Consider the following 22,526-nt stretch of genomic DNA (forward strand, 5'->3'; position numbering starts at 1 on the left):
CTTCACTTCCATGGGGGATATTTGAGCATCATGCCTAATGTGTGTCTGAAGCAGGGGCTTAGATGAGAAACAACTGGCTGATCCTCCTCTTAGATGAGAACAAAGTGACAGGAAAAATAAGAGATACTGCATGGGCTGTGGGGCTGGGCAGATTTGTTCTTTGCAATGCTGCTTAGTGCCTGAAATTTCAAACGATCGAATAGCAGAGCTATGGTTATGACTGCTTACCTGTCTCATTAACAAGAAAATTGGAACTTCTCCCTTTATTTGTGAACCAAGGCAGCCTAGTCATGTAAAAGACAAACTATGTGTTCTTGTTAAGCATGATATCTCAATACACTGGTAACCTGGCAGTCTGTGCCGGTCATTAGTTTTCAAAAGGATTTTAATGGTTCTGCTCTTAAGTGAAACACCCAACACACCCAGAACTGACTCAAGGCATGCTCCTACCATACCTGCAATCAGAAAAGGCTCCTAAACTATCAGCCTTTGATGTAAAAGGCAAAATGTTTTCCATGGCTAATCAAGGCTTTTCTTCCCCACGTAACTCTTACTCAATTTTCCCTCTCTTACATTTCAGATAGAATAACTTAAGTCTGCCTATTGCAACAGGGTGCCACCAGTCTCAGCTACTTTGCTGAATTTCAGTGAACAAATGCAGGTGATTTTGTGGGGTGGCAGAGGTATCAGTACAAAATCAGGGTAGCTGTTTTAGTTAAATGAGCAGTAAAATTATATGTAAGCTTATGTTTCCAAACACAGGTCCTTGCCATATATTGAGGTAAGTAAAACTAGCTCATCACCCTCATCTCCACTGAAACCATTTGAAGGCAGAGTGAACACTTTGAAATGATGACTGCATTTTAAAAGACCTCTGAAATATCACAGAACCCAGACATTCAAGAAAGTTTTCAAACCACAGGGAAGATAAGCCAAAAACAAAGCAGCAGTGGCTAGACAAACCTCACTTGAAAGGCTTGATAACTTTCGTCTGACTGCTTTTTTCAGTTAGAAAAGCTATTCTGCTCTCAAAATCTAATACTGTGATCCTAAAATTTAAAAAAAAAAAAAAAAGACAGACAATGACAAAAAGTATAGACATTTTGGCAGTATCCAGGGAAGTCTGACAAGTGGCAGCAGAAGTACAGATCAAAAGAACACATAAGTTCTTTTATTGTAGAAAATACCTAGAATTCCATGTTTATCTTACCACAATAAGCTACTGAATGGTTATCTAAGCTGGTCTTGTTTTGCCAGGCGACTCAATACATCTGTAGGTTTTAGCCTGCATTAGTTTTAGTCTGGTGTGTTTAAAATGCTACACAGTAAGTAAATCCAATCTAAAAGGTTGTATGTCTCCTTAGGAAAAACAGTCTTCACAGAGTGATCACCTTAAACAGAAAATCTTTTTGGTATCAATTCAGAATTATTTGCCCCACTTTCTACAACTAAAATCACATAGCTGTAATATATCACAAAAAGCCCAACTCTTTCTCTCTCTAGTAATACATTGCTAATAGGTATTGTCAGAAATCCACAAAAGTTCATTAAAAAAACCCAACCCAACAGGAGAAGCATCTCACAAGTACCTGTTTGAGTACTTGTGAACTTTTTTTTTTATTTCCTCAGTTCTCCTTTATTTATAAACTATTACAAGTTTCCCTAAATTCCAAGCTGGCTTTGCCTGTATAACACAATCACAAAGTAATCTGTCTAACATCATATTATAAGTGGAACTACTCTTGGCAAAATAACATCTCTGAGACAGGTTTAAGTCATGCAGAAACAAGACTGAACTTGTGAGTTCACAGTTTCTTTAAAACAAAGCAATACCTGTTGTCACAGCATGAGGAAAAAAGATATCCCAAACCCAAAATATTACAGCAGAAGCAAGAGAAAACATGGGAAAAAAAGTGGCTCACTCATCTTCATTGTCCAAGTATCTTTGGAGTAGCAGTCTACTGTTTTCTAACCCCTTCAATTCAGAAGAGGCCCACAAAGTAGCAGTTACTCCAGAGTCCTGGAAGACTTCCAATAAATAGATTAAGCCTTACATATAAACACTCTCTATAATTAGAGAAGAAGGCATCTTGGTTTTTGGACAGCGTATGACAAATTTTGAAACCATGAGATGAAATCAAATTGTATTTTAACATGGTTCAAGGGAACCCTTTCTTCTGTAGACTATCAGTCTCCCTCTCAAAACCCTCTGATAACTACTCTAGTGACCTAAAGTTTTTTGTGCCTTTCAAAATCAACCTAGAAACACGTATAGACAAGAGGATAATAATAATGAACACTTGAGGACATTCGTTCTTACAGGGAGCAGTCTTTTGAAAAAAAAGATCTATCCAAAAGCTTCCATTAACTCTTAAACAAGCCCCACAGAGGAAAGCCCTGGCTCTTCATCAGCGCTGTACCTGGCTGTCAGGAGAGGCACCAGAGGAGCAGCAAAGAGCTGAGAGACTCCTTTTTCTTCTTGGTTGTGCCACAGGAGCACAAGTGGTTACCTCCTCCTCAGAATCCATCCCCTTGGTAGCAGACTGCTGCCAGCATGGAGCGACAGAACCAGGAGCAGCACAAGTCCCTCTTCCTCCCGGTGCAGATTTTCTATAGGTGTGCATATGCAGCAGAGCCTCATCGGATGTGAAATTTCATTACACATCCGGGTGTACAAATGACTCATGTATAAAAAATACTGGTTTCTCATGGTTGCATGCTTGCATACGGGTGGGGATTGAATAAATACACACATGCACATGGGCTAGAACTACCCTTTTGTGACAGGATTAATACCTGAGACCAGGAGGTCAAGATTTAGCAATGAAAAAAGAAGGTACAACATGCACAGTAAAAAGACATAAGCAAAAAGCGTGATCAAAGTAATACAAATGCTTAATGCCATGGTGAAATCTTTTGTGGTATTAAGCTACAGCAACAACCAAGTATCATATGCAATCTCCACAATGGTCCCGCATTACTGAAAACTATTCATTGGCCTCGGGACGAAACCTGACTCCTACTTGCATTAGGGTCCCAGGGTCTGTACAGGATTAACCCAGTTGTTCAGGACCGGATTAGAAATCCGTGGCTGGGAGCCCTGCCTTCGCAGCAGTGCCGGTCAGCTGCCGGGTACGAGGGAGCTGTGAGAGCCCGGCGTGCCGGGGAGCAGCAGCAGCAGCAGGTGCCTGCAGAACTGGCCTGCGCAGGAAAATGCCTGCCACAGCGTCCGGTGCGGAGAACACTTGGTAAAAATAAAATAGAAGGGAAGTACACATGAGCCAGAAATTAAACGCATGCATCTGATATCAGAGGAAGAGCACGTCAGTCAGACAACCTGCTAGGGGTTTGAGCCAACTGTACTCTGGTCAGCAGGAACGGTTTTATTGACATCAATACCCGTGCCATGAGGGCCAAGAAAAGCGTTTTGTGATCTGCGCCTCCTTGCTCCATCCCACCCCACCCTTTTGCGATGTTCAGGAGGGAGAAGTTCTCCACTGATTTCCAGAAAGCTTTTGATGCTGTTTCTATCACATGTTTTCATTTAAATTCTCCAGAGACAGACACCAACTAATTGCCTGTGGTAAAACAGAGAGAGTCCCCGGGCTACGTAGCGCAGAAACCCTTCTTGGCCGCACTCACCCACACAGGAGCATGCCAGGGGCTGGAAGAAGGCACCATACTGCCGGCAGCCCCAGCGCTGGATTTAAAAATAGCCAAAAAAATGGCAGCTTGGATCAGCAGCTGAAAACTAATTGAAACAGTAGCGATCCTCAGCAAAAAAACCCAAAATACTGCCAACAGTTACTGTCAAATCAATGGTACCTGCGGTACTGCGGTGATTCCAGCCTAAGAACAGAGGAATACCAAGGTTCTCCCATATCCCTGGGTAGCAGGTGTTGACAGAATGTTGTCTTTTTAATGAAAAGCTAGTAAGCAATTTCAATATGAAATGGCTTCTTTAAAAATAAAGAATGCATAATAAAAGAGTGAAATAAGCACACACCTGTGAGGTTTTGGAGTGGGGTTTTTTTAAAGACTTTTAGGGAAAAATATAACCTAGATCAAGAATTTACTGAAATTATCATTTCTCTGTAAAAAAAACCAGGAACTAAACCAGTTTTTTAAGATCTATAGGAAATTTTATAAATGTTCTAGCTTTTCAGGTACACATTTTTAATGGAAGTGTTTATATTACATGTATATTTTTAAATTAATTTTTTACATTATACTAAATAATTCTTTTTCCTTCCAAACAATATTTACTGTTATTTAAATCAACCAACCAATGTCGTTCAATTATTTATTTATTCAGCCAATGGGAAATGAGTGCCATTTCTTCTTACTTATTCTAATCAAAGTCAAATATTTGTTCCTTCTGTGAGTAATTTATTACTAATTACAACAGTCTGAAGTATGGTATTTTGTGTTACTAAAAATAGGGCTACAAATGAATAAATGCAGCTAAAACTATGCTTTCAAAGCACAGTGGAAGAAAGCCCAAAGCTCATACATAGACATTGACAGCAGGTCTGTTTCCAGACTTTAGACACCCACATACCCACAAAATAGGTGCAAATTGGAAAAGCCTCTACTTATTCCTCTGGCAGTAAGTGTATCTGGAAATGAGTACATCATGTAATATTTAAAATCCGACTTAACTTCTTTCAAGTACAAAAAATGTTTTAACTCTTTGGTTTGTCACTGTTTACTTCTTCCTCTTGCTGCCCTCCTCCTTCCTTGGAAGACAGACGTCTCCCTCCAGACTGAAAAAATACATAACTTTGATTGAAATTGAATTACAATTAGTTTTTCTATTTTGAATTAAATCAATGCAAGAGCATGGAGACAGCCTATTAAATGTATATCTAAGAAACGTAAACACCTTAAAGGCTGAAATATTCTTAAAACTTAGTTGAGCTCTGGAATTTACAGTCATGAGACATTACTATAGCCAAGAATTAAGCAATCCAGAACAGAACTGGACATTCATGCAGGTATCAAGAAGATCCAGTCTTACAACTAATTTTGGAAGATAAAATAAATCTCAAGATGCGGGGCAAAATAATCTGTAACTACTAAAGATCAGAACGTGCATGATGCGCATAGCCGATTATCCAAGATCCACCTCCTGAGAGGTTGTTAGACCCTCCTTAAGAACCCATGGCAGAAACCATGGTGAAAAATTATTATTGTTTTTTCTGGATTTCAGACATAACCTAAGAGAACAGCTTCTCTATTCCTTTCTTTAACAACTAATATGGATTTTTAGGTTAATTTTTATTTTAAGTGAAGTGCACCTATGGCAGTGTATTAATCAGCCAGTTAAAACCTTTTTAAACTTAAACAAATGTCAATACTCAGTGTTTACTAAAGCAGCAATCTCCTAGTGAATTAATGAAATCACTACAATCCACAACACAAGAGACCACACAAAATGCAGCAGTACAAAAGGTACTAATTAATGATCAAAAAACCCCATAAAAAGAAAAAAGGACCCTTCAAAACATAATCTCACCCGACCAAAAGTCCCTGCATTGGCTTGATGTGTCAAGATGCAAAACTTCATACCATCAGATTCTGTATTTAGTGAACTGCACAATTACCATGATTGGGTGAACGTTAAAAACATACATCTCAGCGGCTGCTGTCAGAGTCACAGGTGTTGGCTACAATTTTCATAATAGCACTGTTTCTCCTGCTGTACTTAACTCATTTGAAGAGAAAGGGAATTGGAATATATGTTCACAAGAGATTTGCTTGTCTTATTTACACTTGTTCTCTTATTTAAGCCCAGAAAGGAGACTTAAATCCCAGGGATTATGGTTAAACCAAGGCAGTTAATCAGGTGACTTTGGTGTAATCTGCCTTTGTTAGAAAATCAACTGAAAAATGCTGTAATGCAGCAGCAATGGTCCAGAGGTGCATTTACTTTGCTAATGACTGACATAAATACGTGCTCCTCTCCCAAGTGACAATGTGCAAAGAGCACAAAAATGTTCCCAGTGGGAAGCTAACAGGACTATTCAGTTGAAAAGAGAACAACCAGAGCACATTCACAACCATTTGCAGGGAAATGATCTTGAGACACAGCAGATATTCATAAATATTGAGGCTAATCACAGGCCACGGAAGGAATCCCTGACCAATGACCAGGAAAGCTACGCTGTAATCTCAGCTCTATCACCAGCACGGTCTGTTGCCCTCACCCATCACCTTTGCCTGTCTGCGATTCTCCTCACCCACCAAACAAGTGATCCAGCACTACAGATGAGAGAGAACGCATGGCCAAATGCTTAAGAACAGCATGGCCAAAGTTGTCTGTAGACCAGGGCTTCATTTTCTTGTCTGTCAAAAACTTGCCATGCGCTCATAAGCAAATAAGGGGCCTGAAATGTATTTTGGGGTCACTGACAAGTGCCATCTAGAATGGTGCTCTGAGGATGTCTCCCATGCTGTTCACCCCTGAGCTGGGCATGAAGCACAGCAACCTGAGGTGCTCTGGTGTAGAAGTAGAGTTGGAACAGGAAGCAGTGGCAAAGCACCCTTCATACACCAATTTACTTCTGCAGGATATGTAAAGAAGGAGAGGAAGAGTTGGTTTTCTGGTTGCCTAAGGCTGAAGGACATTCAACAGCCACGTCTCCATCTCTGGGCAGAGGACCTTGATAACCAGGCTACAGCAACATGGAGCCAGGGCTTTCCATTACTGATTCCTGAAACTTTGCTGCTGAGAAGAAAGGAGCACAAGGTCCTCATGGTCAGGGACAGCATGAAGAGAGGAGCTCAGTTCTGCAGTCCTGTGATGAGGCTCATTCAGCGGCTGGCCTGAGGGGCTAACAACAAGGCTATGGAGGCCAAACCCTCTAACACGTCATTGCCCAGTGGCTTGACTTCAAAAGGGAAAATGTAGGGTTTGCCTATCCCAAACGCCTCCAAGCGTCCCCAGAGGAAGGAGGGCATCAGGCACAGTCTCAAAGGAGGCAGGAGGTGCCTCTGCCACAGGGGTAGTCACTGCCAGGCTACCGTGCAGGACATGGCCCCACCACCACCACTGCTGAAGGAGTTAGTCCTGCACTGAACCCATCCACCAAACAAGGCCCTGATGACTGCTTCCGTGAAGTTTTTGGTAGTCATCTACAGAGGCAACCCAAAAAGCACCAGGACTGAACTGAGTATCTGCAAAAACACATCTATAAATGCCTCAGTATATTTTTGGCCAGAAAAGCTTAAGTTTCTGAAACCTAAGGAATCTCAGGTGTCTACAGTAACTGCGAGAGGTTTCCATGGGCAACTCTCTTGAATGCAGATGCCCAAACTCCACTTTAAGGGATACCAAAGTCCTAGATTCTTTATTATATCTAACCGTAAGTACTGAAACAAGATTACTGCAGGCATTTATTCAGTCAGCTGAATACAAAGTATTCTGAAAACACTTTTCTTTGTCATAAAATTAGGTTAAAAAAATACATGTACAAAACTCACATGAACAAAGGTAAGGATATAACAACTACCTGGGACTTCTGAGTTACAAACAATACATGCTATTTAAAATGCACAGGCATTGCCACAGAAGAAAAGTTACTAATCCTGTTGGGGCGAAGTAACTGCACTGGTGTGTGGTTTGGATGGGAGGAGGGAAGGAAAAAGAAAAGGAATTGCTTTATTAGCCTTTTTGTAGCTTTGTTTTGTTTGCTTTTTCAAAAGAACAGCTTTTTTTTTATTACTTTTAACTGATAGATATAAATGAAGAAACTTATGTTTATCAAAGCAAGTATTATCACTGTAGTTAAACTCCACTTACTTCCAGAGATACCTTAGGGCTAGTAGTTTAATGTGTATCTTAATATCTTGCCTTACATTTTTAAAGTAAAGAGTAAAATTGAAAGACTTTCCACTGAGACTTTCTACTAGGAATATTCTTCTGCCTCAACATTTTCACTTATAGTCAATACAAAGTAAATCCTCTTTACTTTGCTAATGAACTAGCTCTTTGTTCATTTACCTATCAAACTATTTATAAATATCTCACAATCACAGCATTATCTGGGTGCTAAAGAGCATGTTTCAACCCAAAACAAATGGACATGTCATCTCATGTCCTTCCATAAACAAAAGTTAAGGGCTCGGATTCCAGCAGAGATTTAAGCTTGTAATCATGTTTCATATCTTCAATTTCATAGCTTTACTTAGGTGCTTTTAACAGTGCAAAATAAGACCAGTTGCCCTTCACATACAGCAGCTCTGGAAAGCAATAAATAGTTGTACCAGATGGTATATGAGACAGGGGACACGTGTGGATGCTGCAGAAGATCCCCCCTTCCCGAACGTGCAACGTGCTCTGTTGGGCTTACAAAGACTATCCAGGGAGGAGGGGGAATCGCTGTCTCATTTGGGCAGGGAGGTAGTAACCGTCGACAGAGAGGAGGCAGGAACTCACAGAAATCTCCTGAAGCAACTTCTGAAACTTTTTTTCCCTGAACAAATACCTACAGCCTATGCTGACACAACATAAGTTCTAGCTGTATGACACTGACCTCTCAGATAAGAATAGGCATTTTTTGATGACACATTATATACAGCACTACGCGAACCAAGCAGTAATTCAACAAAATGGATTTTCTCAACTAGAAAAATCTGCAGCAACATATATCCAGATTAAAATCACATTCCTCACAGACACTGTGTACATTTTAAAATCAAACGTAATTTTTTAACTCTGTTTTTTAACTGGTACAGACCAGAAAAGTATTCACACAATATTAACACTAAATCAATTTCTCCCCACCCAATTGCATGGCATCAACCAGCAAGAGTGTAATGAATGCAAAATATGCTAATTCATTTGACACATTGTTATTTGTACATATTCTAGTACTAAATAATTAACAGACTTTGGGAGAAAGGTTAAATTGAAATTAATTCTATAATATTGCCATTACTGGCTTAGTTTCAAGATATAACTAGGAGTATAAAAGCAAAAAAGCTGTGACAAAAAAAAATTTAGCTATTTCTTCACTTTGTACTCCTCCTTTCAAATCCATTCACTTTAATAATCAATACCTCTTCAAAATAAAGTTTATTTAACCTTGCCTGATCAAGCAATGCAGAACGTCTGAAATCCTTTACACACTGTTTTTTCACCTGGAATTAGATAATGTGCTTAACATATTCTGCAGCCTCCTCATGCCCTAAATCCTACATTTACATTGATTTACATTGAACTGAAGTTTCTCTCAAGTTTACATTTCTCAGGTGTCTTTAGGCAGAACCTACAATTTTTCTCTTTGCACATTTTTAAGCTCGGACATTAACTGCTGCAAGCCCCCCACCCTTTCCCACCTAGATCTAACCCTTTTCAAACTGAGCGATTTGAACCAACTAAACTTTGTAGTCCCAAACCTGCTTCCCGTTATCATACCACAGCAGTGCCAGCGGGGGGGCCATCCCTTACGTACTGATGTTTACTTGATCTGTCGTGACTGATGTAAGCACAAAAGTGGGTGCAACTAAGAACCCAGGGATTTTACTCTCTCTCCAGAGGGACTGAAAATATCCCCTTTTGTTTATACCTAAAACCCCAAAGTCCCAATAGCATTTCTGTAGCTGGACTTTTACCTCCAAATATGTTTACCCTTTACTAATGTACTTTTACCCAAGAAAAAAATCTGTTAAGAAATGCCGCAGCATTATTCTATGATATCAAAGCACATACTGAAAGTCAGTTTAAACAAATGATACTATGATCCATTAAAAAAAACCCAAAAGCCTCGATATTTTTGCAGATATCAAATGCTGGAATAAATGCTGTTGTAATTTTAGGGTTCTATTTTAACAGTTAAAGAAGAGACATCTGGCAATAATCTACAAATAAATACAGTGTCTCCATTCTTAGTTTCTCCTCCAAAACACTACCTAGGACATTTTTGCAGCATGATTCATATAATCAACATAATACATTACAATGCCTTTCAAATAATTCCGAATTCTCAGTTCATTCAATAAAGAACTCATTTTTGAAAGAGAAAAAGGAACATGCCATGCCAGAAAACTTGCTTTATTGACTTAGCCCTGCTGCCAGGAGGAACAACGTGGTAAAACAAACTCCACGATTTCAAAAGCATTTTTTACAGCAAGGGCACAGAAAGAAAGAGGCTTATTTACCGAAATGTGAGATTCCACAGGTGAGGCCAGAGACGGTCTGAAATCCTCTTCCTTTAGTTCCCGAAGTTTTAAGTTATGATGAAGCCTGTAATAATCCTTTCAAGCTGCCAGGTAAAACGCACGCCATGTCTTAGTCGTATTTTCTTTCGCCCTTTTGCAGCGTAACTTTGTTATTTGCATAAAGCTTAGTTCTGGCCTATGGGACTTTTTGAACATCTACATGTTAGATTAGCTGTCTTGACATGCTCTATCAAGCATGACATCATGGATCTCCATGGTAACCTTAACCACACCTGCTCAGATGCCAGAGTTACCTGTCATGTTCAGACCTAACCGAACATAACAAAAGAACCCTCAACCACCATTTTCTAGGCACTCAGCCTTGCACGGGCACCAGAAGGGCTTTGGGTTTTAAATTTGTGGAAATCTAATTTTGTTTGCCAATAAATTCGTTCTTCACAGAGCACTGGCTGAAACGCTAGAGTTGTTGCTGACCCTTCCACAGCTCCCAGTGTATTTCCCAGTCAAACAACAACAAAAGAATGCCGTGGCAAACATCTTCCAGCTCATTTTCTAAAGGCAAGCTCAAAAGCTCCAGCTCTGAAAAACTTCTGCACACTCATTTTTGTTCTCTGCCCCTCAAAAAGGTTTTTTTTAGGGAGGTGACTTGTAAAACAGGTTCACAGCAGGGATTACCCCCCTCCCATGGCCAGGTTAGCATTTTAACCTCTTAATTGCAAACTCTTTTTCGTCCTGGCAGCCACGGGCCCAGCTTTTACACTTCCTCCTGCTCTTTCCTTCGCTGCTGACCGGAGTCAACCCCACCCAAGCAGTGACCGCGTCCTGCCATGAGCTCAGCAGCAGATGATTCACACCATCTCAAACTTCAGAAGACTGAGACTGTTTTCCTCCTTCCTTTCTCTTTTCTCTAACTTTCCTGGGGATTACGTTAGTGCCTTGCTTTCATTAACACAGACGAGACAGCCTTGGCAGAGGCAAGGTATCCACAGCTCTTGCAGAAGCTTGCATTACCTATAAAAAAAGATTTTGTTCCTCGGCTTTCCAGGATTCCAGGTGGAGGGAGCTCTGGTGCCCGGCTGCAGGGTTGTCTTGCAAGGGGGAAAACCTTCAGTGTGAGGGCCAGCCGCCGGGCTGTGGGTCGCAGAGCTGCGGCCCTGGGGTGCTGCATTCCCCTGCGGGCATTTTGGGGTGCACAAGGCATGGCATGCCTGCACCCCCCCAGCTGCTGCAAACTCATGCCCCAGTTTACCATGCAGACCAGCTTAGCTGCAGGTTATTTGCCTTGCAGCAGTATCCCAAGGCCCTTGTGCAAATAAAGACGGCCCCTGTCACTGTGGGCTTTCCTTTCCAGAATAAGATATCACAAACATGGTAAGAAACCTGCAGGGTGGAGGAGGGATGATCTGTGTGCACAGCTGGGAGGTTTCAGGTCACCACGTTAGTTAACCATCTGTAATCCCTGCTGGCATTTTACCTGGCCATGACTGTACTTCTGATCTGTGGCAGGTTAGCAAGAGTAGGAACGGGTCCTCAGGAGGCACATCCAGGGAGGGATTTAGCTGAATAAATGAAGCCTGGAGGAAACCATTAATACATTGTGGAAGATATGGACAACATTCAGAGCTGACCTTGCTGGTGGAGGTGATACAGTATGTTCTGACAGCATCAAACATTTTTTTCCTGATGTTTATTTGCTGCAAACCAGGGGTGAGTTTGCCATACTCAGATACTGATGGTTAAAACAGACAACAGAAGAAAGTCCACAAAAAAAGAGACAGTTACCAATCTTGATTTTCTGGCCCATTTTTCTTGGTCATGGACCTGACAGGATTTAGATCAACCTGGAAGACAAATTATATGATATCCAATGGACTATCTCCCAACTGTAAATATTGGGATGTTTTACATTCCAGGTGCACCATTTGACATAGAGATTAGAAAACTGTGTCACACTGGCTACTATCCTTTATAGATCTCCCACAGTGGGGAAATTCCTCCCACGGATAATGTTGCCACCTCCCAGATATTGGAGCAGCTAGAGAAGTAAGAAGGGAGGAAAGGAACCTAGAAAAATAAATCGTAACATTGTAATTTACGTCTTCCCATACATCTTACAGATTTTGTATGTGATGTATATACGTTACATACACATACCTACTACATGTGTACATAGTTTGTCTTCTACACTACTGCTACACACATACATATACAAGGGAAAAAAAGGAAGTATATATGCTATACACACCTCCCCCCCCCCCCCCCCCAAAGCAAAGTTATACTGTGGTCTTATTCATGGAGCAGCTAAGTAAGCCTGCATTATACATAAACATATATACACATGTACCTATGCATATATATACACACCCCCCCCATGTGTGTATATATACGCACACACAGATATATACACACATACCTCTGTGTGTATATATATATACACCTGTGCATATATATACGCACACAGAGATACATATACACACATACAAATACACACACACAAAATACATAGATACGTGTGTGCATGCACAGACACAACTGGTAAGAAAAAACCCCTCTGAACTGTAATGCCATGACCATAATAATGTTACTGCATTTGATTAGCCAGACTGTTGATACATTTCAACTAAGCAAATTTCTTACAATCAGCTGGAATAACTTATTTCTGCATATTTTTAATGTGGCTTGTGTTCAGTTTATCTCTTTTTTTAAGTTATGCTGAATGGATGGATTCTTCATTCGTTCCCATTCCCAAGATAGTTTGATGCTCTGAGTAATTTTAAAGTTATTTTGTTTTAAAATTCACACTCATTATGTACAATACATATGTCTAATCATCAAAAAATAGAAGCAGGAGACATTCACATGAATTTTACCCTCAATAAATTAGCAAGGATGACACATTTTAAACAAATAGCAGGAACAGTTACTGCATTCCTTCTGTAATTTACTGCCTTCAGAAAAGGCTCAAATTACAAAATGTGTAGGGTGTAATGCTGTAGGCTGTTCAAACTGGGTTTGCAGTGTCTGTAACACTGGAACTAAATATTTACATGACTCCAAAAGATCTAATCTCTGGATTTTACCCCCCTCCCACCCCCTTTATTTAATTTGTATGCTATCTTTATCCACTACCCGGCACATTCCACACAGTCACTAAAGTTCATAGAAGAGATAAGTGGGGAGGGGAAAAAAAAAAAAAAAAAAAAATCAAGACTTTGAAAGGAAAGGAGGGAAGCTGTTTAAAAATAAGGGATAGATCATCCTCATTAGAACTAAAAGCCTTGCATCAATTTTAGCTGGATACATATGGATTCTAGCAGTTGTGTTTTGAGGCAGTGATAGCACCTGGGATCTCCAGAGACCCTATCAAAGAGAAGTTGTAGGGAGGAGTTACCAAATGAGAATCTTTCCAAACCTGTAACAACGGTCAGATCTCCAAGGGTTTGGAAGGCTTCAAAAGATGCTGGGAATTCAGCAAGAACTCCCATAGCAGGGTACAGTATTTTGCCAGCCAGTTTTTATTCCTTATTTACAATTAATTTGCTGCTAGTGCTGAAATACCTATAAAAAAACTAAGAAAAAAAACTTTTTACAAAAGTTTGCTGTCAATCATTTGTTAAACTGAGAATAACGGGCACAAGATTTTTGAGTCTGAACTCTAAATTCTGCTGTTTGATTGGAAAAAATTAATTATGGAGTAAAACATAGATTGTCTGTAAAGCTGAACAGACTAAATTCTAACATCACACCCAAAAACAGAGCCCAGATTTAGGCTGTGAACAGATCCTTGCACAGCATTCCCTGAATTCAGAAGGTCAGCGTGACGGCGGCCTCCGCCTGCTCTGAGAAATACATCAGCGTGTCACATCTCCTCTGACCCTACATCCACTTTTTGCTGCTGAAAAGCAATTGGAGGCAGGCGAAAAGCAAACCACCTTAAGGTACACTGCTGACAGACCAATGTGGATGTCAAAACAGTTTGGAGGAGGCAGATACCTGTGGATAAGTCCATTCTGTTTGTATTAAAAGACTCAAAAATAGAAAAGAAAGCAAATGAACGGGTAACAGAGCCAGCTAAAGCATACAGACACACTCTTAAGGATATTTTCTTTTCTCCCAGGCAGTGGTGCCAATACTGAAAGTGTAACAGAAGTTAACAGCTGTTCCATATTTTCCCTTCAGCTGTGAAAAGTAGATGGAGACCCATATACTAAGATCAAGAGTCTCACCTTCATCCCTTTCTCCATGTATATTCTAAAAAAAATGAAAAGCTCTTCAAAAAAATGTCAGTTTCAACAAACAATTCCAAGGGAATATTGACTAGTGTAATTTTTATTATTGTTTCTTTGAATTTCAAGGGAGCAACTGAATCTTAGGCTATACAAAAAAATCTGTTCAATGCTTTGTTACATTCTCAACTTTGTAATGAGGTAACACTCAACTTTGTAGAAGTTATAAGGACTGTTAACAAAAAGCAAGATACCAATTTGAGTTTCATACCTGATCTCTCAGTCTCTCCTGGTGTCCCATTATTGCTGTAGCATGGTGGGGATATTTCTGTTTCAGATGCTCAAGGAAAGCCTCTCTCTTCCTGTCCATTTCCGAGGTCTGCATTCCCAGTATTTCTTTGGAACTGCGAGGGCCACCTACTGTATGTCTTCGAGGGATGTTGCGGGTGGACTTTGAATTAGAAGAAGTGTGACTGTTTGGGGTCGAAAGGAGCTCTTTAGATCGGAGACATTCTGCATCGTCTAGTGATGTTACATGCAAACTGATTTTTGCCTGGTCTGGAAAAAAAAAAACCAAACCAAAAGCTCAAACCAGAATATTACAAGAACTCAATCCCAACATTCACATTAATAAGAAAAAGAAAATAATCAATATAAAAGCTAGATTCATTTAAAAGTCTGGTAGTGTTCAGTGGCATGTTCTGCATCGTTAGGCATATATATGTTGGAAGAAGCAGCCCGGAAATAATCATTTATATAAGCTATGCACAGTAGTTACAGACTTTTAACACACAACCGCAGTATTGCCTCACAGAAAAGTGAGCATCATTAAAGTAGATGTTCTGTTTATATCATCTTTACCACTACGTGACTTGAAAAGAAGATCTGACAGGGCCCTTATTCCCTGACCTTTAAAATCTACAGGATGCTTTCCACCAGAAGAAACAGGTTTCTTCAATAGGCTCCAGTACACTTAATGGCCCCGTAACTAGTATCCTTAAGGATATCAACTGATAAAATTCTTTTGACAAGAAGATTTGAAACCCTTAATCTTTTTTCAGTATGTTTTCAACATGCTCTGAAACACCTATGAAACAATAAGAGGGTTTTGGAGGCTTTTTTTCCTGATTTCTGACTGTGGTCAGGTTTTAAATTTCACGGATCTCCCTTGGATTTTATACGTCTCAGGACAGCGGGCTGGAAAATACTACATCACTTTTTCAATAAACCATTTCTTAAGAAACAGAATAAAAGCAAGTTTTGTGTGATATAAAAAGAAAAAAACCCCTCAGATAAATTTTACAACTTTAAAATCTGCTTTAAGACCAAAGACCATGACAACGTTTGTAAAGAGATAGGCAGACACGGAGGGTGTGTAAGTGCTGGCTTATCTTCAGGTAACTGTGTAACACGAACCCTCTGGTGCATGAAAAAGTGTAGTCTGGAGCCTTGTTACCTAATACCTTTGAAAAATCCCTCACTCCTTTGTCAGCAAAGAAAAAAAAAAAACAAAACCCAGAAGCATTGAAAAGGCCTCTCCAAGTCTGATGTGGCCTTCCCCATCTTTACCAGGCAGCCTCAGACATCCCTGTGAGTGTTAACCCTTTATAGCACCTCCCCAGGAGCAGGAAGCTCCTTCCGCTACGTGTTTTTAATACATCTCTATTTCTCTCCATCTGACACTTTTCGCCTCAGAGCCCTTTATCCTCCCAGCGACCGTCTCCCCCGCGTGCTGCCATTTATACGGCACTGCTGTTTGGAAACAGGCACCTACTCGCTTCTCTTTATGGTTCAGTCAGTCAGTTCGACACCCTGCCTACCACTTGCCTCAGGATTTTACGCTGAGGATCTTTCAGCTTTCTGGTGTGCGCTGTCAATTGCCTGCCAAGTCCCACGTAACATCAAGCCATGGTAATAAAGTAAATCCTCCACTGGTGGAGACACTGCTGGTGTGACGTCCCACCAACTTACATGGGGAACCACTTCCCTTGGGTTTCACAGACTGGGGCCTGGAAGGTCCTCAAAGACTTTGCATGTTTCTGTAAGCTCCCTATAATGCTCAAGGACTCTAAAATACCAACAACATCCTCTCATTTGCATTCATGGAAACGTATCGTGAAAGCAGAACCGGACACAAGAGCCCAGATTGCAGGTGGCACTATGCTCTGATGAGCACAGATCCAGGCACGACTTTGGAAACAGGTTTGGTTCACGGGGAAGTTTTACTCTCACACAGATGCAAAATGCCATCACTGATCTCCAGAGCACCTTCTAAGACGTTCGAAGCACAATCATTGCTAAACCTTCAGAGCAGCAGCCTCATGTGTACGTACACACACCCAACACACTCAACTTTTCCAAGCACAACTCAAGTAAAAAACATCCAGTCTCACTGACTACTGAAAATTCAGAGCACCGACTGCCAGGCACACTCAGTTTGTTTGAGAAAAGTGGCAAAAAAAGGGGAGTTTTGCTTGCAAGGGGTAAGCGTGGCTAGCCCAGATACACTCAGTCAAAATGGTTTCTGAAAGCTGCACAGTCATTTCAATGGATTTTACACGGGAGGAAAAAGAGGTGGGATGGGGTTGGCTGGAATTTACCATCTTTAATGTGTTGCACCAAAAGCCCGGAGGTTATATCCCTGAGGCTGTTGGAACAAAGGCAGCAGACATAAATAAGGGATTTCCTTGGAGCTCGAGGGAGACAGCGTGAGCATGGGTGACTGAGTGCAGCAATTTGGTATAAACCCTTAAAGTATGGTCACAGCAGCAGTTTCAATCACTGAATTGGTGGCAGGCACTTCCTCAAGAAGGCACATAAACCTACACTGACAAACACAACCAAAGGCTCATGAATGTGTATTTCAGGTCCTAAATCTCTCTTGTGCAAAGTGTTTCCCTACTCTGCACTTCAGTCATTCCAGTAGTTTAAGAAAAACCTAATTATTTGGAACATAAAGAGACATATCAAGTAAAGCGTTTTACCACTATTTGTTATTGGTTGAAACCTTGAGAAGGAATAAAAAAAACCGTATTTTTCTTATACTATATTAGAAAGATCAACAAATTCTCTTATTTTTCTTTCATATATTTGGAAAATACTGTATAAATACCAGTGAAAAGAAAGGAATGTAAACTATGCAAACTAATTGCTAGTCTTGCCAGCGAGCTGACCTGGGCATTCAGCACGAACCCGCAGCATTACAGCACACAGCAGCACATGACTTTCTTTGCAAACCAAACTCTGTCATGTTTGAATATGGTCTTTCGGCTAGCAATTGCTGAAAAAAATCCTCCTTGGCCACTTCCTAGATAGGGACAACTGACTTTGATGGTGAGGTTGAAAGCTGGGATGGTGAAAGCCCTGCTGTGTACCTCGGGGGCACGTAAGCTCCACAGCTGCTGTGTGGGCCACAGTGCTACAGGGAGGAAAAACTGAGACAGGTTTTCTGGATTCTGGAGTTGCTCAATAACAGCATGGGCAAACTTTCCGTATCTTCCAAGTGAAGATAATAGGCCTAGAAAATCAATCCCCGCAGATAACTGTGAAATGTGTGAAGAATCATGTGATGGTTCCCAGAAGAGAGCTAAGAGTAGTTGAAGGATGAATTATGCAAGTACCCTCCTCGGCAAAGGAGTAAAGAGACGCCAATGGAAAACACAGAGGTGTGAGGTACGCTCGTCTCCCTCTCTCCCTCCCTCATATTCAGAAGCTAAAAGCTGAAGGTCTTTCTGTTCAATAAAGCAGCAAGTCTAGAGGGCAACAAAAAGCAAGACTTGCTGATTGACAGGGCAGGGCTTTAGTTATCTAAGGACTTGAGTAACCCTTACACTTGAGTTGCTTCTCTGGTCTGAAAACAAATTTCAAGATTTCTTAACATCACCCATTACTACGGTGGATATAACTACAGGAAAGGCCCAGGTCTGCAGCGTAGAAGCAGTATGCCTAGAATTATCAAGAAGATTATCATGAAGAATTAATTGCTGTGAGCTAGAAATTAAAAAAAGTCCTTCAACACGTCCTGGTATGCAATTCTTCTAAGTCACACCCTCCATGAAGTCTACGAAGGTCAGGAAAGTCACTTTGCTTCATTACTTTGAATGTTGTGAAGGTTTTAATAGTCCTGTTTTGCAACCCAGGTGACATAGGAGAAGAACATTTTCAGAATAATTTCAGAAAGCAACAAGTATGGACCTGACCCGCCCTGATACTATGAAACTGAGCCTTGAAGCAAACCACATTCAATACTTAAAGTTTAAAAAAGTATACAATTTTAACAGCGTGAATCAAACCCACCTCCGTTATGCTAGCAGTAAATCTGAGATTATTTGGAATCTTTCTAATTTACTCCACTGTCTTTACAATTAGCTGTCTTTCCAAGTCACTTTCGAATGTAAATTTTGGACATGGGCCAAAACTACTACTACATTTGGTTACGAGCTTTCAGCATTCAAAATTTTCGGGAATCACAGGATCGGTCTGGTCAGACCTCTGTTTTGCTAGCTCCACATGTATCTCAGGCAGCTTCATACACCCGGTACAGAAGAAATATGTTACTGAAGGCTTTTTTTTTCCCTATTCAGACGCATCCTTTAAGTGAAGATTTCCGTCCCGCTAAACATGAACGCACACAAACACAGATGCACGTGGCACTGCCCAGTATTTTAACTTAAAAAATAATTCAAAAGACCGTCAAGCAATTACTGAGCCCCCAAGAAAAAAAGAAGAGCATTTTTTTCTCCTAAGTTCTCTATGCACTGTTTTCTGGTATTACATACTTGTGTGATTTTTTTTCTTTAAAACCACATGTACCCAACCATGCACTATTTTTTTCACACAAGCACAGTAACACAATTTTTCCTGAAGCGCCAATGAGGAATACAATACACGTGATCTGGGAAAGTTCACAGGTGCTCCACAAATACTATAATAGACATAGATTAGATTAGCTATTTGTCATGCTACCTGAACGTTACGCTCCACGTGGAATAGCCCACGTAGAATTCACCAGGAAATAGTTTTCACTTGCTTTTAGACAAAATATGTAGTGCAACAGTAATTGTACAAATGCACCACAGCTGACCCGCCGCGAAAACCACGCTTATAATTTCTTGGCTTCGCTCCAAAACAAACCCAACTGGTTTCACGCAAAGTAAACTAACCCTGTGACAATCTGCCGTGAATCCCCCTCTTTTAAAAGACACCCCGAGAAAAAGATGAGCTCAAACCTACTTTTATGAAAGAAGAGCTATTTCTCTGCCATAGGTGAAGCATGCAGAGCGGTTAAAGGGAACGTGACATTAGTTCTCCCCCCCTCGCGGAGCAGCACCCTCCGCACAGGCAGCGTCCTGCAAACCGTGACAGCAATACAGCACGCTCCCTGCTTCAAAGGTTAGACAGAAATCTCTCCGAAGAGAAAGTTAAACTCCAAAGTCAGAGTATGAGGGAAATCTGCAGAGCCACTAGCGCAAGACAGACACACTTTTTTTCCCATGCATTCTGCCTCCAGTTACAAAAAGCAGCAGCAAGGGGCACGTTTAAACGTAACTCCATCTTTGCCTGATTCTCCTACTTACCCTTCATCTGTCTGCTGTCTGTGGAGCAAGCCAGGCACAGCTCAAGTTTCTGGCTTTCATTTTCCTCCATTGTCCCTGCCTACCGCACAAGCTCCCCTCTCCAACTTGGAAGCCGTAGCGCCCGGACTGTCAGCGCCAGTCCCGGGGAGGAGAAAGGAAACCCCCCCTCCGCCGCGCAGAGTCCCCCCTAGGCGCCCCGCATGCCCGCGCTGCCGGGACCCGGCTCCTGGCCGCGCTGGCGGGCAGCGCTGGCGGCGGCGGCCGGAGGAGCCCCCCAAGCCCTGGGCCCCAACAGGTGATGGGCTTTTCTGCAGGCGAGCCCCTAGCCGGCTCGCTTCCCGCTGCAGCCGGCGAGCCTTATGAAAGGGAACATTTCAAACATGATTACAGGCCTGAGTCTCTGCTGGAATCCGAATCCACAGCCTTTTAAATCTCTGTCATGGGACAAAAGCCTTTCCACAGAATATTTTTTTAAGCTCGTAACCACCAAGCCCACAAACATTCCTGATAAATGCTCCTCTGTCTTTTTTAGCGTCTAGTTTAAAAGTAATTCATTATATAAGCGCTTTGAGGTTTTGTTTTCTGTTGAATTCTTTCAAGCTGCTCAGAGAATGAATTAGGGGAAAATCAAGATACAGGAATTCAACTTTAGTGAAGCCAATAAAAATGAATGGTAGCAATATGTAAGCAGGGACTTTGGTTAAGAGGGATTTTGAAGCCTCAGTAGCAAAGCATATAGAAACATACAACTAATTCTTTTTTGGCAGATCAGAGGCAGGAGGCCTGCATGAGAATCAATTGATCCACCCGGCTGCGAGGCACAAAATAATGGGGCTGAGAAGGATGAGATCAAATCCCACAGATTCCAGCAGATGCCACATGTGTTGATTTAGTGGCGAATATCAGACCAAATTAGCCTATCAAAATCATAACGCAGAGCCAGAGATGGTGGAACAAACCGAGTGTTAAGTTACAGCATCAAGACCAGAAAGTTTATCCACCGACAACTTCTGAATTAGGTTAAGAACAAAGCATAACTGAGATATTAATAAAAATATGCAATTTCTCATTGAAATCAACCTCATACTGCAACACCAGATAACAGTTAGTATCTTGGATGTCTTTTTAAACAGACCTAACATAATCTGGTCTTCCAAGCTTTCTTCAACTCTGACTTCAATATAACATCAGCTAAATTGCTTGCAATGACCTCTCAACCACCCAGTCCAGACAGGCTAGGAAAATTTCCCTACGTTTCTTTCCACATCTCTATCTGGCAGAAATGTCATCCTGTCTACTTAGATTATTGAATGCAGAAATGTTTTGTGTATATATATATAAATTCAATACAGAAGCTCAAGGAGAATCACTCTCCTCATGCCCCAATCCTCCCCCTCCCAGACAGAAAAACCATTTGAGTAAATTATGATTAGCAATTGATAAATGAACAAAACTGTTGTTCATTAGATCAGACATACATATTCTCTAGCACTTCAGAAATATTTATTTTCCTTTTTAACAATTAATTCTATATGGTCTTGGAACCTGGCAAAGGTCCCAGAAATCTGGCACGGAAAACATAGAAAAGATGAAAATACAATCTAAACATTAGCACTGCTATTTAAGGTCTGCAGTACAGTGCTCCCAACAGAATACTCTTATAGTTGCCCTGCAATATAAAGAAAACAGTGTGATACACATTGTATTTAGAGTAGTGTTTTTACTGGCCTTGGGTTATTCCTGCTCATTCTGATTGTGGACTATTTTAGGAGGAGAAGCGATGGCCAGCCATCCCACTTATCTGATGTTGCCTTTTGTGATACGGAGGAATGTGCCTTTAACACTGAGGTTTTCCAGAGTCTGGACAAGCGTGATGAGCCTCTTGCAACTTATATTCACAGCCAGCTGGAAGGAGAAGAGGGCTTTTACAGGAATAGTAATCACTGAACACCAGCAACTTCAAGAAATATAAAATAACTCAGAAACCCCTGATGGGAAAAGAAAGCTAGTGCAATTGCCTGGAGTAGCAACATGAAAGCTGTACCAAGACATTACCTGTACACAGGGCTCAGAAACTGAGAGTTTGGGAACTAAGAGCATTTAAAAAGACAGACCTTATCCTGAAATAATGCAATGGAAAGCACAAAACATACTTGCCTACAAATGCCTAAAAGGGAGGTGCTTTTGCAGCCTTGTACAAAAACACGGTTAGCTCTGGAAATCAGTGCAGTTTGTACCAAGAGCCTTAATAAGCTCAAAATCAATGCCCTCTAGCCCCTTAGAAGGTTTTACCTCCACCCACGGTGGGGAAAAACATCTAGAAAATTAGTTTAAGACTAAAAAAAAAAAAGATTTTCATTAAAATTAAAATACCTACTTTTAGCCAGCACCATTAGTTTCCACAGCCAAAAGCACAAGACAGAGGTTGGTCTCTCGACTCCACCATTGATGTGTCCTAGTGAGCAGCCAGGTGCCCATTTGGACGGTGCCAACCTGATCTGAAACTGCTTTCATGGCCGCAGCAAGATGCTCCCACTGC

At 41.1% G+C, this 22,526-nt stretch overlaps 1 protein-coding gene across 3 annotated transcripts in view; it reads right to left on the reverse strand.

Annotated features, from left to right (window-relative positions):
- The window catches only part of KIAA1217 (KIAA1217 ortholog), a 191,350-nt gene extending 171,293 nt beyond the window's left edge, over window positions 1-20,057 (reverse strand). For 2 of the 3 annotated variants that reach the window (XM_059818286.1, XM_059818285.1), the window contains exons 1-2: window positions 19,988-20,057; window positions 14,683-14,969 (exon numbers count right to left, since the gene is read on the reverse strand). In XM_059818286.1, the coding sequence (XP_059674269.1) occupies window positions 14,683-14,969; window positions 19,988-20,057 (357 nt within the window). Of the gene's footprint in view, window positions 1-14,682; window positions 14,970-19,987 lie in introns of those variants that run through there. The other variant, XM_059818287.1, reaches the window with a different exon arrangement.
- Window positions 20,058-22,526: the final 2,469 nt, after the last annotated feature.

This window comes from Gavia stellata, chromosome 6, assembly GCF_030936135.1.
Source record: "Gavia stellata isolate bGavSte3 chromosome 6, bGavSte3.hap2, whole genome shotgun sequence".
Lineage (NCBI taxonomy): Eukaryota > Metazoa > Chordata > Aves > Gaviiformes > Gaviidae > Gavia > Gavia stellata.